The sequence below is a fragment of the Leucopleurus acutus genome, assembly GCF_964270905.1.
Source record: "Leucopleurus acutus genome assembly, chromosome: 8".
Lineage (NCBI taxonomy): Eukaryota > Metazoa > Chordata > Mammalia > Artiodactyla > Delphinidae > Leucopleurus > Leucopleurus acutus.
Genome location: NC_139151.1, coordinates 108,427,596 through 108,443,165, shown reverse-complemented (window position 1 = coordinate 108,443,165; position 15,570 = coordinate 108,427,596). Strand labels below are relative to the sequence as shown.

At 53.8% G+C, this 15,570-nt stretch overlaps 1 protein-coding gene across 2 annotated transcripts; it reads right to left on the bottom strand.

Annotated features, from left to right (window-relative positions):
* Positions 1 to 2,222: 2,222 nt before the first annotated feature.
* IFITM10 (interferon induced transmembrane protein 10) lies at positions 2,223 to 14,728 on the bottom strand (the record flags this gene model as incomplete). 2 transcript variants are annotated; one of them, XM_082845152.1, is made up of 2 exons in its annotated part: positions 2,223 to 2,372; positions 14,486 to 14,728. In XM_082845152.1, 2 exons carry the CDS (start codon positions 14,726 to 14,728, stop codon positions 2,223 to 2,225), a joined length of 393 nt encoding a protein of 130 aa, XP_082701278.1. The 2 variants fall into 2 exon arrangements, with proteins under 2 accessions (XP_082701278.1, XP_082701279.1); XM_082845153.1 differs by having other exon boundaries at positions 14,576 to 14,728.
* Between the last annotated feature and the right edge of the window lie 842 nt (positions 14,729 to 15,570).

The window sequence follows — 15,570 nt, the reverse complement described above, 5'->3', positions numbered from 1 at the left end:
CTCTCTCCCGCGACCGGCCGCAGCCCCTCCCATCACTCCTCGTCCCATTCCCGGCTCCTCCAGGGACCCACGGGCTGTGGTGGGCGCCTACCTGGGCCTGACTGCGGAAGTGTTGAGAGCGCCCATGACTGAGATGCAGTGGCCTGTCACGGTGTCCGGTTGCTCAGCCCCACCGCCAACTGCCCTCCCGGCTCCAGCCCTCCATGGAGGCCACCTGGAAGGCTGGCTGCTCCCTTCCGAGGGATGGCCGCGCTTCAACTCCCTACGACCTTGCAGGGCCCCTGACTGCCCCTTCTACCCCAATCCACCACTGCTCGGGGGCAGAGGTCAGCAGCACCGAGTCCCTGCCTTCTCCCCCGTCCTGGGGGGAGTTCGTGAGTCCCACTCACTCACCCCATCTCTGCCCCCATCCACCCAGGCTGCACCCGCTTTGCTTGAAGCTTCCTGACCCAGCTCGAGTCTCCACTCCGAGCCCTGGGCCATATCCACGGGCGTGCAGCCAACACCCAGGGTCTTGATATTCTCACCTGGGAAACACTTCTCCAGGCCCAGTGGTCATAACACCCAGAACCGCTGCTCCTGTGACCCGTCCCCCGCCTTGAGTCCCCATCCCTCCCGGCAGTGGACCCCCCAGGATTCTAGTCCCTGAGCCCCTCAGCCTGCCCCTGTCCTCCCCAACCAAACAGCAGCCTGTGTCCTGTTCCAACACCCACCTCCTGGACACCTCTCCCAGCCCCCTGCACGGGGCTCCCTCTCTCTAGTCTGTGCAGCCGGGCGCCACGTGAGAAGGCCACTGAGCCCACCACTCGTGCCATTAGACGGGCAGCCACCCAACCCAGCTGGCCCACAGCTCTCCAGAGACCCACGGCCCATCCCCAAGATTTGCCTTCCCAGAGGACTCCAGGGGAGGGCCCCTCTCTCCCAGGAGGTCCGAGGGGAGCCCCCAACTCCTGCCCCCACATCCACACGACCACAACCGTCGCCCCAGCGATGGAAGAGGTCTGTCTGCACACAACCTCCTCTGCTTCCTGGACCGGCTGCATCCCTTATGGTGAGGCCTCGGCTGGCTCTGGGGTTCCTCCACCTGCTGCCCTCTCTGCAGCTCCTGGGCTGAATCGGGCCTCCTCCGTCAGGCCCCACGGGGCCTGCACTTCTCCTGTCCTAGGACTCTTCAGACTTGCTCTCAGAGGCTGACGCACCCTGCCGGGCTGCGAGCAGACCCCATCTCTGTAGGAGCATCGCTGCCCTGGTTCCCCGCACGTGCCGCCTGCACCGATCTTGATACTGAAACAGCAACCTCCAGCGGATGCCTCGTTTTCCCCCCTGGTGAACCTCATGGCGCCTCTGAGAAACGGGAAAGCCACATCCCCTACTTCACGGATGAGGAAACGGAGGAAGCTGCCCAGGTCCCAGGGCCCCAAGGTAGACTGGGATTGGCCAGGGCACTGCCACAGCCGCCTGGGGCGCCCTCCTGGTGCCCGCCCCCCTTCCCTCCTCTCCAAGGAGGCTGCCTGATCCTCGTGGGGACGCGTGTTAGGGGCACACTTCACCAAAAGCCCCCTCAGTCCCGTAACGCACAGTGAACAGAAGAGACCACCTGGATCATGGGGCGAACTTCCTCTGGAAAAGCCAGCTGGATGCAGCACTCGGGGCCCAGGATCCCCAGGCAGGGATTGAGTGGGCTTCCCAAAGCCTCCAAGTCCCGCCCCCCGCACGCCCTCCACCCCGAGCCCTGCCCAAGTGGGGGACGGGAGGCGGGGCCAGAGCTGGGCAGGTATTTTATTGGAAGTTCACAGATACAAGAGCTCTGAGCAGGGTCACGGCTTGGAGGAGGTGGCGTCAGGGAGGAGAGAGTCAGTCCCCAGATGCTGGCGGCCACCTGATCCTGGGAAGCTCCCACAAAAGCCCTTCTTGCTGGGTGTCAGGTCTGAGGGGCCCCAGGAGCCTGGGCGGGGGCACAGGCAGGCAGGGAGGGCAGCCACTGGAAGCCAAGGTGCAGCAGCACAGGAAGAAACCCACGGGCCCCCCTGAAACAGGAGGAGGGCCGGGAGGCAGAGAGGGTGGGCTGGCACGGAACTCACTGTCCCCCTGCCTCGCTGCCGGGTTCCCAGCTGCAGGGGGGCTCCGGCTCCGCCCCCACTGCAGGGCATCCGGCTTTCCTCAGCCACGAAATGAACCCATCTCAGAGCTTCATCTCCAGGCTGGCGGTGCCTGTCGGGGCCTCAGTAGTCGGTGAGCGGGTACCGCAGGAAGATGAAGACGAGGATGATGCAGGAGGCTGCCAGGGCAGAGCTGGTGATGTTGAACAGCCGAGCGGTCTTGGCGTCCTCCACTGCCCCGTTCAGGTCGTTGAGAAGTTTCTTGTCCCGAACCTGAAGCCAGAAGGAGGAGGTGAGACCGGCAGCCAGCGCCGAGGGGTGGACACAGGCAGGGGCCAGGCGAGAGGGCATGAGGGCAGAGGGCCCCTGAGACTGTAGCCCCAAGCCAGTGTCAGTGGCCGATTCCTGATTCCTGACAACCGTGCGGGGCTGCTGCACAACGATGTCCCTGCTGGGTGGAAACGTGCCCTGGATTATGGGGCATCAGGTTGGAAACGTACTTTCAAACAGTTTACAAAATAAATAATGTGTATTTAGAGAGAGAGAGAAGAAGAGTGAATATGGTACCCTGTTAACATGGGGATGTCCGGGTGAAGGGTATATGGGAATTCTTTGTATCTTTTTTTTTTTTCAACCTTTCTATAAATCTAAAACTATATAAAATAAAATGGATTGTTAATACTGTATTATATACTTGAAAGTTGCTAAGAGAGTAGATCTTCGGTGTTCTTACCACCAAAAAAAAAAAAAAGATAGTTATATAAGATGATGAGTATTAACTAACCCCATTGTGGAAATCATTTCGTGGTACACCTTAAGCATATACAATGTTGTAGGTTGATTATATCTCAATAACGCTGGGAAAATAAATAAATAAAATAAAAGAGGAAGCCGGTCTCAGAGAGTTACGTGATTGGACGATGGGGCAATACACGTGTGTCCTAATCTGATTGGTCCCACCTCATTTAAAATTGACTGGGATTCCCTGAGAATACACACTGTGCTTGGACGGGAGGCAGCCCTGGGGTCCCTGCAACGGGATATTAAAGTGAAGGGAGCGGTTGGAGCCCAGTAGGTCCTGGGGAGATGGTGGACAGCGGTGGACCCATTTCCAAGATCCTCTGGCTGTGAAGAGGTGTCCCTGGGGAGCATGTCCCCTCATCCAGGCTAGGTCTGAGGAGTCCCCTCTCCCTCCACAGAGTCCAGAGAAGAGCAGGTCTGAGCATGCTCCAAGCAGAGAGCAGAGCCTGGGAGGAGGAGGAGAAGGAGCGAGCCGAGAGACGAGAGCGGCGGGGAGAGAAAGTCTCTGCATCGGCAGGTTGGTGGGTAAATGGATGTACGGACGGATGTGTGGACAAAAGGCAGGGGGCTGGGTTGGGCAGATAGAGGACACTGAAGTCTGGCTGCCTGGAGGGTGGGTTACGCAGATGGACGGGAGAATAGATGGGTAGTTAACGCGGTGGGGACACAGATGGGGTGGGAGTGTGGCTGGGTGGATGGATGGACGAGGCGAATGGTGGAAGGAACAGAGGGAGAGGAGAGAAGAAAGAAGACAGAGGTGACTGTCTGGCAGTGGATGGAGGGGCTGAGGAAGGCAAGGAGGAGATGGAGTGGAGTGGAGCTGGGGGACAAGTTGGAGGGACTGGGGAAGGGGTGGAAGATTGGGTGACTTAAGGCAGATTGTATAGAATGGAGAGGTAGAGGGAGGAAAAGAAGCTGGCCTTGAGGAACTAGGGAAGGGAAGGAGAAAAGAAGGAAAGTCTATGCCCTTGTGGAACTTTTATTCTAGTAATTTTGGAGAGAGCCCACATCTTCACTGAGTTTTATCTTCCGTTGTGAGAACATGATGTATCACCCACTTATTTAGGTCTTATTTGACGTCGTCATTAAAATAAAATTTCATAATTCTCTCCAGAAGAAAGAGCTATTGCATCTTTTGTTAGACTTAGTCTGTTTATTTTGGTTGTCATATTGTAAGTGATGTCTAAGATTGCATTGCTAACTGATTTTTGCTGGTGTATAAAAGTTCAACTTCTACAGATCGATTTTGTATCCAGCTAAACTATCGTATTATGATAACAGACCAAGTTTTCTATGTAATGAATCACATCTACTGTAAATAACAGTTCTAGTTCTTCCTTCAGGTCTTTATTCTCAGACTCTGTAGCACAGTGGTTAAGAGTACAGATGCCTGGATTTGAATCCCAGTTTTGCCAATCACTGCATAACCTTAGCAAGTATTCTCATCTGTAACAGGAAGATAACAATAGTACCTACGGCATAGGGTTGTTGAAAGGAATTAATGAGTTGGTGGACACAAAGCATTAGCATAGTGTCTGGTCCAAAGCAAGCTCTTATATAATGGAAGCAAAGGCTTCGGAACGATGCTGACTAGCAATGATGTAACAGGCAGCCCACTCTCAGTCTTAATTGCAAAGCTCACGACTGAGAATGATGTTCATTGTATTATTAGAGGTAGATTGCTGTATTTTTAAAAATCCCCATGAGATAAACATATTTTTTCTCTAATTCATTAACTAGTAAATTATATTCATTGATTTTTTTCCCCTCATGTTGAAACAAGGCTGATTTATTTAAAAATAAACAATTGGTCATGACTCCCTTGTTGGATATTGGGATGAGGAAAGGAAGGATAGAGATGGATGTTGGAAGTGGGTGGCTGAGTAACCCATCCACTCAGTTGTAAAGGAGATCAGGGAAGAGGAGAACTGGACAGGTGATTTGATGATGGGAAGGCAGGTGGGTGATGAGAAGGAGGGAGATATGAACGTCCCATGCTGGATGCGTGGGACACACAGAGATACGGACATAGGAATGGATGCTGGATGGAAGGGATGGTTGGATGGACACACGGGTGTTTGCCAGAAGCAAAGGACTGGTACACAGATGGATACGTGAAACGTGCTCCACAGGCAGGCCAGGCAAGTAGATCAGTATCTGAGAATGGGTGCCGCGTGGATGGGGCAGGCTAGATGGACACATGAAGGTATGCCAGGTGGGCAGGACAGGTAGACGGATGGATACACGAAATTACATTGCATGATGGGAACAGGTACCTAGGTGGTCACAGGAAGGTATACTGGATGGGCGGGACAGGCTGGTAGATGAATTTATGAATGTGTGCTGGATAATCTGGACAGGGGGATAGATGGATACATGAGTATGTGTTGGATGGGTAGGACAGGTGGCTAGATGGGTTTAGAAATAAATGCTGAATTGTTGGGATAGGCAGGTAAGACGGATGTGTGAATGTGCACTGAGGTGGTGGGAAAGGTGCGTATAGGGACATATAAAAGTGTGTCAAATGGATGGAATGGAGGATAGATGGATATACGAATGTGTGTTGGGGGAATGGGATGGGTAGATAATTGGAGAGGAGGGAGGGTTGTTGGGTAGATTATAGTATAGACCAATGCAGGGCAGGTGAAGAGGTTCATTAACCCAGTCAAGCAATATTCAGTGCCTGCTCTGTGTAGTTGGTCTTCTAGGTCCCAAATATACAGCAGGGAAAAAAACAAAGTCCCCTGTCCTCATGGAGCTTACATTTAAGGACACATTTAAGGGAGAGGACATGGAAAGTAAACGCAATAAATAAGTAAAATGTATAGGGTGTTAAATGTGCTAAAAAGAAAGCTGAGGAGGACAGAGAGCAGAGAGCATCATGGGAGGTATGGCTCTAGCTGGGTGCTCAGGAAGGAACACATGGAGCACGGACATTTGAGTAAAGCCCGGAAGAGTGTGACAGACTCGGTCATGTGTTTATCTGCAGGGAAAGCATGTCTCAGAGCACGAAGCTCTGAGGTGGGGATGAACCTGTGTTCTGAGGAATAACCAGAGGCCAGTGCGGGGAGAGCAGAACCCAGAGGGGAAAGGGAGTGCGGCTTACCGTCAGAGAGGAAATAGGCAAGAAGCAGGTTGTGTGGGACTTTGTAGGCGCTTTTCAGCAGAAAAAACAAGGGCAGAGGCTCCGGCGTGTTTTAACCTGGTAATTCTGGATGCTGTGTAGAGAACAGGTTGAAGGGGCAGAGGCTGGACAAAGCAGAGAAGAGGCCGGCAGTCCAGGTGAGTGGTCAGGGTGGGTTGCATCAGGGCAGTGGTCGTGAAGGTGGTAGGAACTGACCTTTTTCTGGATCTATTTTGAAGATACAGCTGACAGTATTTACTGGGATCAGATGTGGAGTGTGAGAAAAAAATAAAGGAATTTGAGATGACTTCAAGGCTTTTTGATTTGATCTACTGAAATCAGGGAGCTGTAGGAGGCTCCAGGGGGAGTAAGTTTGTGCATGGTTCAGTAGTTGGGTTCAGTAGTAGGCAAGAGATGAAGAGGACCAGGGACTGAGCCCCAGAGCATCCCAACGTTGAAAGATCTGGGAAGCAAGAGGTATCCAGGAAAGGAGGCTGTGAAGGGCAGTCTAAAAAGCAGAAGGAAGGCAAAGGGAAGGAAAGGATGGTGGGTGGGGGTGAAATGACGTGAAAGGAGGAGGAGTAAACATGGAGGAATGGAATGGATAAATGGATGCAGGGCAGGTGGGTGAAGAGGTGGATGAGTGATGTTGGGTGGAAAGAAAGGAAAAGGAGGAAGACAGGTGAGTGAACAGACGGATGGTTGGATAGTTGGGTGAGTCAGTCAAAGAAAAGAAAGGAAGAAAAATGGGAGGATGTGCAGACGGATCAATGGATGGACAGTTCTTTTATGAATGTGTATCTTCATGGGATGATAGGTTGATAGTGTGTGAAGGAAAGGGAGGGAGGATGGGTCGATGGGTGTATAGATGAATGGATACCAGCTCAACACCTGATTACACGAATGGATATAATAAATAATTGGAAGAACGGGGTAGAGGGAAGAAAGGCAGGGATAATATATACATGGATGAATGGGCAACTTAATTTAGAGGTGAATGAAGGGGAAGCAGGAATAAATGAAAGGAAAAGATGGAGAGACGGAAATGTATTGATGGTTGACGGATGACTGGCTGGATGGTGGGTGGGTGGATACATGGTTGTGAGAAGGAGAAAGGCAAGAGAGAAGGGCTGATGAATAGAAGTTTTAATGAATGATTGATTAGCTATGTAGATAGAAGGAGTTGGTAGGAGAATGGAGAATAGTACAAAGGAAGGCTGTATGGTTGGGTGGATGAATGAATAAACCGAGAGATGGACAGAAAGTGCGGGAAAATGGACAGAGAGAGGAAGAGGTGAGAGGATGAATGGACAGAAGGGTGACGACCACAGGAAGAAGAGTGCAGTGATTCAAAAAGGGTCCGAGAAAGGAACCTGATGCTGACCTCAAGGCAGTTACTTTGTGTCACTGTGCCTCCGTTTCCTCATCTGTAAAACCAGGATATTAATTGCACCTATTCATAGGGTTTTGTTATCATTAAATAAAATGCTACATCTAATTAAATAATTAGAAGTTCTTAGAAAGGTGCCTAGAATATAGTCAATAATTAATTAAGAGCTCAATAATTAATTGTTGTTTTATTGTTATTTGCTGGCTTGTTGTTACTATTGCTATTACTATGAATGAGTAAAACGGGGGAAACAGATGAATCCAGGGAAGAAAAAAAGACTAGATGGAGAGCTGGGTGGATGGATAGATGAACAGAGTAATGGATGAGGTTGGTGGATAAACCGTGGAAGGAGAGGAAGAAAAAAAAAAGACAGATAGGGGCTTCCCTGGTGGCGCAGTGGTTGAGAGTCCGCCTGCCGATGCAGGGGACACGGGTTCGTGCCCTGGTCCGGGAAGATCCCACATGCCGCAGAGCGGCTGGGCCCGTGAGCCATGGCCGCTGAGCCTGCGCCGCAACGGGAGAGGCCACAGCAGTGAGAGGCCCGCGTAACGCAAAAGAAAGAAAGAAAAAAAAAGACAGATGATGAAACGAGTAGAAACGTGAATTTAGTAAATAAGTGAAAGAGTGAATAAAGGGATGGCTGACAGTATGGAAGTGAAATTCCGGAAGGAAAGAAGATGAACAGATGAATTTTTGGAGACAAAGTCACATGGGGACTTCCCTGGAGGTCCAGTGGTTAGGACTCCATGCTTCCACTGCAGCGGGCGTGGGTTCAACCCCTGGTCGGGGGACTAAGATCCCGCATGCCGCATGGCATGGCCAAAAAAAAAAGAAAAAAAGTAAGTCACATGATATTGACTCTTCGTTTAACATTCCTCAAAGTTTTCACTTAAAGCAAAACAAAATCCTAACTGTGGCAGACAAGATGTATGTGGTCTGGCCCCTCCCCCACCTCTCTGGACCCATCTCCTATGCTCACCCCCATTCTAGCCACATTGGTCCCTGAACCTGACTTTGCCGCAGGGCTTTTGCAATATCTGATCTTTTCCTGGAATATGCTTTCTCAAAAAGATGCACTTATGGCTACTGCGTGAATTAATCCAGGTTTACACTCAAATAGCATCTCAACAAAGAGGCCTTCCTTGCCTCTACATAAAAGAGCAGCGCACATCTCCCTCACCATGCTTCATGTGCTCTTCAGAGCTGACGTCACCATCTGACATGCATAAGTGTTACTTTTATTATTGTCTGACACCCCACCAGAATGTAAGCACCTCATGGGCAGGGGCCGTGTGTTCCTTGTCACTGACTAGGCATTAGAATTGCGTGTGAGACAAATGCGTGAAGAGTGGAAGGATGTTGGGAAGTTTGAATGAACTGAAGACTAGGTCATTGACTAGAGAGTTTAATGAATAGATATGATGGTTACATACAAGGAAGGGAGGGAAGGAGAGGAAGAGGTGACGGGCATGATAATCAAAGTGAGGGAAGACAATGAATATACAGATGGAGGGGAAACTGATGGATGGATGTAGGTGAGGAAAGAAAGGAGGGAAGAAAAGAGGAGACTAAACAAATCCACAAAGGTGTGTGGGTAAACTAGATAGAAAGAGATGGATGGATGGATTCAGTGAATAGGTGTGTGGGAGGGGACAGCTGAAGGAATTAGGTTACAGTGTGGATAGAGGAATTGATAGGAGGCTAGAAGTATGTGTGGGGTGAGCAAATGGGTAGAAGAAAAGAAAAAAGGGAAAAGGAAAGGTGAGGATGTGTCTGTATGGATGAATGGATGGATGCTTGGATGAACTAATTAGTAACGTACATGGATGGGTAAAAGTGATGGAAGAAGGAATGAGTGGATACAAGGAGGAAACAGGGTATATGGGGTACATGGAGTAGGAGATAGACAGTTGGGTAAATGAGAAAAAGAATGAGAAAGTTGAGAAGAGAGGGGAGATGAATTATCTTCATGAATCACTAGATTAATTGATGGATGGGTAATTAAAGTGAGTAAGGGAAGAAAGGAGGGAACAGGAAATAGAAGGTGGGAAGATGGTTAGAGAGATGTGCAACGGGAAAAGGATGGATGTTTAAATAAAGTTGGTGGATATGTGTATTGATGGACAGATGACTGGGTAAAGTCATACACAGGGCAGGTGGATGCGTAGAAGTAATGGGAGGTAAGGATGGACATGGAGGATGGATGTAGGAAAGAACAATAAAAATAATAAAAGAAACGACTATGGGTACGGCGCTATGCTAACAGCATTACACGGCATTAACTCAGTTAATCCTCTCAACAACACTCTGAGGTAGGTACAACCCCATTTTTACGAGGAGGAAAATAAGGCATGGATAGATGTAATACCAACTTAAGGTCCCAGGACTCAAACCTATGCTGTACACCAGAGCCACCATGAACACTGGGCGTATGGCTATGTGGTATACACAGAGGGTGGAAGAGGTGGGCAGGAGGGAGAGAAGATAGAAGAATGGATAAACAGAGCAGGTGGGCAGTTAGATAGATGAACCACTGGAGAGGAAATAATTGGAAGAAGAGGGGAGAAGGGAAGAAGGGAGGAAGAAGACATATATAAAAAGACCAGTGGGAGGGTGGAAAGATGAATGGGTAGGTGGATGTGTTCGGTATGGATGAATGACTTGGTGTATTGATGGACAGTATTCTGGGATGAACTGAGAAAGTAAAGGGGATCAGGAGTGAGGGTGGGAGAAAAGTTAAGTGAATAAATGAATGGAAAGATAGGTGAAAGTATGAATAGATTCATGGTGAGGAAATGGGTGTGTTAGCACGTAGGTGGATGGATGAATGAAATCAACGGATATAGTGAGCACAGATAGATGAAAGGATGGGTGGATGGATGGATGTGAGGATGAGTGGATGGGTGGGCAGGTGGATGGATGGATGGATGGATGGATGGGCGGGTGGATGTATGTATGTATGTGAGGATGAGTGGATGGATGGGTGGATGGATGGATGGATGGATGGACGGACGGGCGGGTGGATGGATGGATGGATGTGAGGATGAGTGGATGGATGGGTGGGTGGATGGATGGATGTGAGGATGAGTGGATGGGTGGGTGGGTGGGTGGGTGGGTGGATGGATGTGAGGATGAGTGGATGGATGGGTAGGTGGATGGATGGATGGATGGATGGATGGGTGGGTGGGTGGATGGATGGATGGATGGGTGGGTGGATGGATGGACGGGCGGGTGGATGGATGGATGGGTGGGTGGGTGGATGAGTGGATGGGTGGGGGGGTGGATGGATGGATGGATGGATGGACGGACGGGCGGGTGGATGGATGGATGGATGTGAGGATGAGTGGATGGGTGGGTGGATGGATGGATGGATGGGTGGATGGATGGATGATGGATGGATGGATAGACGTAGGTACATATGTATGAATGGATGGATGGGTGATATTCAGAAAGGAGGGAGTGGGCAAGTATGTATACACAGAAACAGACACAGTATCCTTCCCCCCAATCTATTCTTTCTGACTGCCCTGTCACGGAGAAGTCTCACAGCCTGTGTCCTCATTGCAATCTGCTGCTCTTCTCTGCCACCATCCCCGCCCTGGTTCAAGCCATGTGCCCTCTCGCCTGGACCACCACACCAGACCCTCACTCCTCCCTGCCTCTGGGCTTGTCTCATCCCCTCCCTCCACCCTGGCTGCAGAGTTCACAGCTCTGATCACCTTTCCCTTCCGTGTCCCCCATACCCTTCCCATGGAACTCCAAGTCTTTCACTGCACGGCCTCAGTCTGCCTTTCCTGGACCATCTTCTGCTCCCCACAGAGGATGGGGCCCTGCTGCTCCCGACTGCCCAACCCTCGTGTCTTAGTTTATGAACTCCTGTCCCCTCACCCACGCTTCAAGGCCCGGGTAAACGCTGCCTCCCCCAGAAGTGTCCAGGGCTGACCCCAACCTCACGCCCAAGCTGGGAGTGAAGTGTTCTTCTCCTGAACCGTTTGGTGCGTATGCATCTTCCCATGCACCCTCTGTCCATCCACCCATTCCTCCAGCATCCTTTGCCCCCCAACTTGGTCAGCCCTGCCTTGGGTCAGGGGTAGGCAGCTGTGGTCAGTGCGGGGGCTCTCTGATGGGGAGGAAGGTTTGGCCAGAGGGAGACTGCAGAGCCTTTGGGGGTGGGGGCAACCCGGGCCTCACAAAGGCCCCAGGCTGGGGGCAGCCAGGCGCACCCAGGGAGCTCGCTTAGGGAAGGGGTTAAAAGTGGGTCATGCAGGGCCCTGAATGCCAAGATGAGGAGGCTGGACTTCTCCAGGCCGAGAAAGGGGAGCCGGGGGCCATGGTGAGCACCTCGTACAGACTGCACGGACGGAGACCTGGCCTTCTGCGTCTGAGCCATCCCCAGATACCAGGCCGAGCCCACGAGGGTGCCCCCAGGGGCGGGGCGTGCGGGGACAGACGGGGACAGCTAGGGACACAGCGCTTCTTAAGGCCAGCCTCCGCCCTGCTTCTGTGCTTATTTGAATGTTGTTTTGTTTTGCTGTGTTTTGTGAACGGATGAGGAAATGGGCTCAGTGGAGCGAGATCACTGCTTTTAAGAGGCCACGCGGGGAGTTAGCCCAGGCCTCCTGATCCCAAGGCCATCAGGTGCCCTTGGAAGTGCCCAGGACGGCTGCAAACGATGTAGGGTGCGGCAGCCCAGGGGACGGACAGCTGCACGGACAGATGGACGAATCCCCAGGCGTGGGAGCCGCGCCAGCCAGGTCTGTCCTCCCCTCTGCCCTGGACAGAGGCAGCTCGCCTTGCTCACCCCTCCCAGGGAAGCCCCAAGCCTTTCTGCCCTCGCTAACGCCCAGGAAGGATGTGAGGGAGCAGCCGGCTGCAGGCGCAGCGAACCCCCTCTGCCTCTAGGAGCAGCAACTCCCACCCCGCACTGCAGAGCGGATCCTGAACCATTCAGAAATCTGTGACCTGCCTACAACCCGCAGCAGATGGGCCTGCCCTGCGCCAGCCAGCTGCCCACAGGAGTGCACGCAGCCGGCCCCAGGTCCACAGGCTACTCGTGGGGCCAGGCAAGAGGGCCCAGGGAGGCAGAGCTGAGGCCGGCCTGGGGGCTTCACCCCCAATTCCCAGGGACCCCTGCATGCACACACAATACACACATGCACACACATGCACACACATCCACAATGCATTCTCACACCCACATGCAGGCATATGCTCATGCACACACATGCAACACACATATGCACACTCATGCATTCCTACTCCCACACACAATTATACACACATGCACACTCACCCACACACACTCACACAGTTACAAGTGCACTCTTATGCCTACACAGTTCATGCACACACACACACAAATGCTCACACCTATATGCAGGCACACACTCGTGCTCACACGTGCCACACACTCACATATGCACACCCATGCACTCACACTCCCACACAATTACACACATGCATGCTGACACCTATATGCAGGCACACACAATACGCACAATTATACACAGGCACACCCACACCCCTATATGCATGCTCACACACATAATTACACACACATGCACACTCACACCGACACACACTCATACAGTTACAAATGCACTCTCATGCCTACACAACTCATGCACACACACACACACATGCTCACACCTATATGCAGGCACACATGCACACAGTGCAACACATTCACACCTATATGCACACACACTCGTGCACACTCACACATGTGCCCACACTCACGCACACTCAATGGACATGGTGTCCATGTGGTGGAGCCCAGGGCTGGGTACACAGGCCTGGATTTGAAGGCGGTGGGTGACCGTGACGCCAATGATGAGTCAGGAGGACAAGAAGACCAGGTGGCCAGAGCTTGTGAGGCCAGGGCAGGGGGCTCCGTGCTCAGACGCACAGAGGCAGAGCTGTCCCAGCACCTTCCCCCAGGCTAGCCTCTCGGGCCCAGCCCCTCCTCGGCCTCCAGCAACTCCCCCCACCCCGCCCCGTGTTCTACCCCCGCCCCGCCGGGCAGCTGCAATCAGTGAAATGCGCCTGGCCTTGGACACTCAGATCAGGGCTCGGGAAAAGTGATGATCTGGCGAGACGTGAGCCAGGGCCTTCTGGGGTGGCGGGAAGGGAGTGAGGCCCTGAGTCTACCCCTCCCTTCCTGCTGGTTGGGCTCCAGCAGCCCTGGGCTCTTGGGTCCTTACACATCTGCGTGGATCTCCCGACCCCAAGACCCCAAGTGCGAGTCAATCACAGCTCCCCTCCTGTCATCTCAGTCCATTTCTCTCCACTTTGCCCCCACCCCGGGGGGGATGGGGTCCTGTCTGCCTGGGACACTGCTGTGCGCCCAGCCAGCTCCTCTCACAGCAGCAAGGGGCTTCTGGAAGCTGTATACACTCAGGGCGTGGAGTCAGGGTGTATGGGACACCCTCACACCTCCCTCCCCCGGGCTCCTGGCTCCCACAGAGCCTCCCCCGGGACGGACCATCTAGAAACCGTGTGTGAGGGGAGACAGAGCAGTGGCTGGGGGTCAGCACCCCCGTCTGTCTGTCACGGCCTCCCTCGGAGTGCCTGCCTGGCATCAGGTTCCCTGCAAGGGGCTTGGACAAGAAGGTCTCCAGCAGTGACGTCACCCCTCCTCCTGTCAACAGGGGAAGGATTCCAAGGCCTCTTCATCTCCCTGCTGGCTCCATCCCTATGCCTAGGGACAGCTTCACCCAGGCCTAATTCCCACGTCCCCCGCCCAGGGGACAGGACACCGAGTCCCAGGTCCCCACCCCACAGACCAAACTCGCTGTGCACAGACCCTGGGCCTGAGGACCCTGAGCCCCGACAAGACACCCTGGAAGGTTCCCCAGCTCAGGTCAGGATGGGCTGGCTCTCCCTGCCAGCCCCGAGCTGGCTGCCATCCGTGTCTCGCTGGGTCCCCCACCATCCTTCTATCCCTCAGCCGCTCCGCTGCACCTGCTGCACCCATGGGCTTCTCTGCGAGGGAGAGGGCAGAGCGATGCAGCCGGCACCCACGTCTCCTGCTCCCCCTGCCCCCCTCCTCCATCCCCACCCCCCGCTCACTTTGAGGGAGTAGGCCAGGGCGATGAAACCCAGGCAGCAGAAGTTGAGGTAGACGAAGTTGAAGATGGACCACAGGTAGTAGTCGTTCACCTCCGCGGTGTCGGGATAGACCTCAATGACCGCTGTGGGGTTCGTCATGGTCTTCTTCTCTGCTAGGTGCTTGCAGGCCTGGGGGGCGCTGGTGGCCCGCACGCTGTCTGTCCTGCTGCTCTTAGACTCCATGGGGAACAGGGTGGGTGCCATGGGGGGTGAGGCTGAGGGCTCAGGCCCAGGGGCCACTGGAGCCTGCAGGGCGGGGGGCTTGGACACGCAGGCGAAGCAGCCCTTGGGCGACCCCACCGGGGGCCTCGGGATCCAGAAGGCCCCGTCCAGGGGAACTCGGGCTTCCTGGGTGCCGTCCGTGGTGCTGGCCGGGGCTCCCAGCGGGGCTGGGCACTGGCTGGAGCCCTGGGCCTGCAGGGAGGGGGAGAGGAAGGATGAGCCGGGTCCGGACCACCCTATTGGGCCCACCCTGGCACCCTGCGGTGTCTCCCCTTTGGCCCCATAAACAGCCCCCCAGGACAATCCCCACCCGCCGCAGATGCCAAAGCCCTCACAGCAGCCTTGGCAGGGACGTCGGGGGCTTTTCGTCACTTCGCCATCTGCGCACAAACAGTCACCCACTGACACACAACAGCAGCGCTCCCCCCAGCATCCCGACTGGCACACTCTTGCGGTAAACAGAGCAACCAGCACCCCCAGACAGCCCGGCACACACAGGGCACGCAGACCCACAATGACACAGCCTCAGTCACTCTTTGGCGGAAGGAGGAGAGCTCCCCGGAGCACCTGCGCGCTGGCTCCCGCTGTCACACCGGACACAAACGCCAACAGCACCACCCGGCTCCCCAGACCCCGGCACACGCCGAGCGCTCAGAGACGCCGCCAGGTAAACAACCCCGCACTGTGACACTCACACACACCGCGACACAGGCCCCGACACGATCCCCCGAGGATGAACACGGCGGCCGCTGGGGCTCCGAACCCGCGCGCATCGCCCCCTCACACCCCGGCCCCGAGCGGCGCCCGGACCCCAAGAGCGCGCA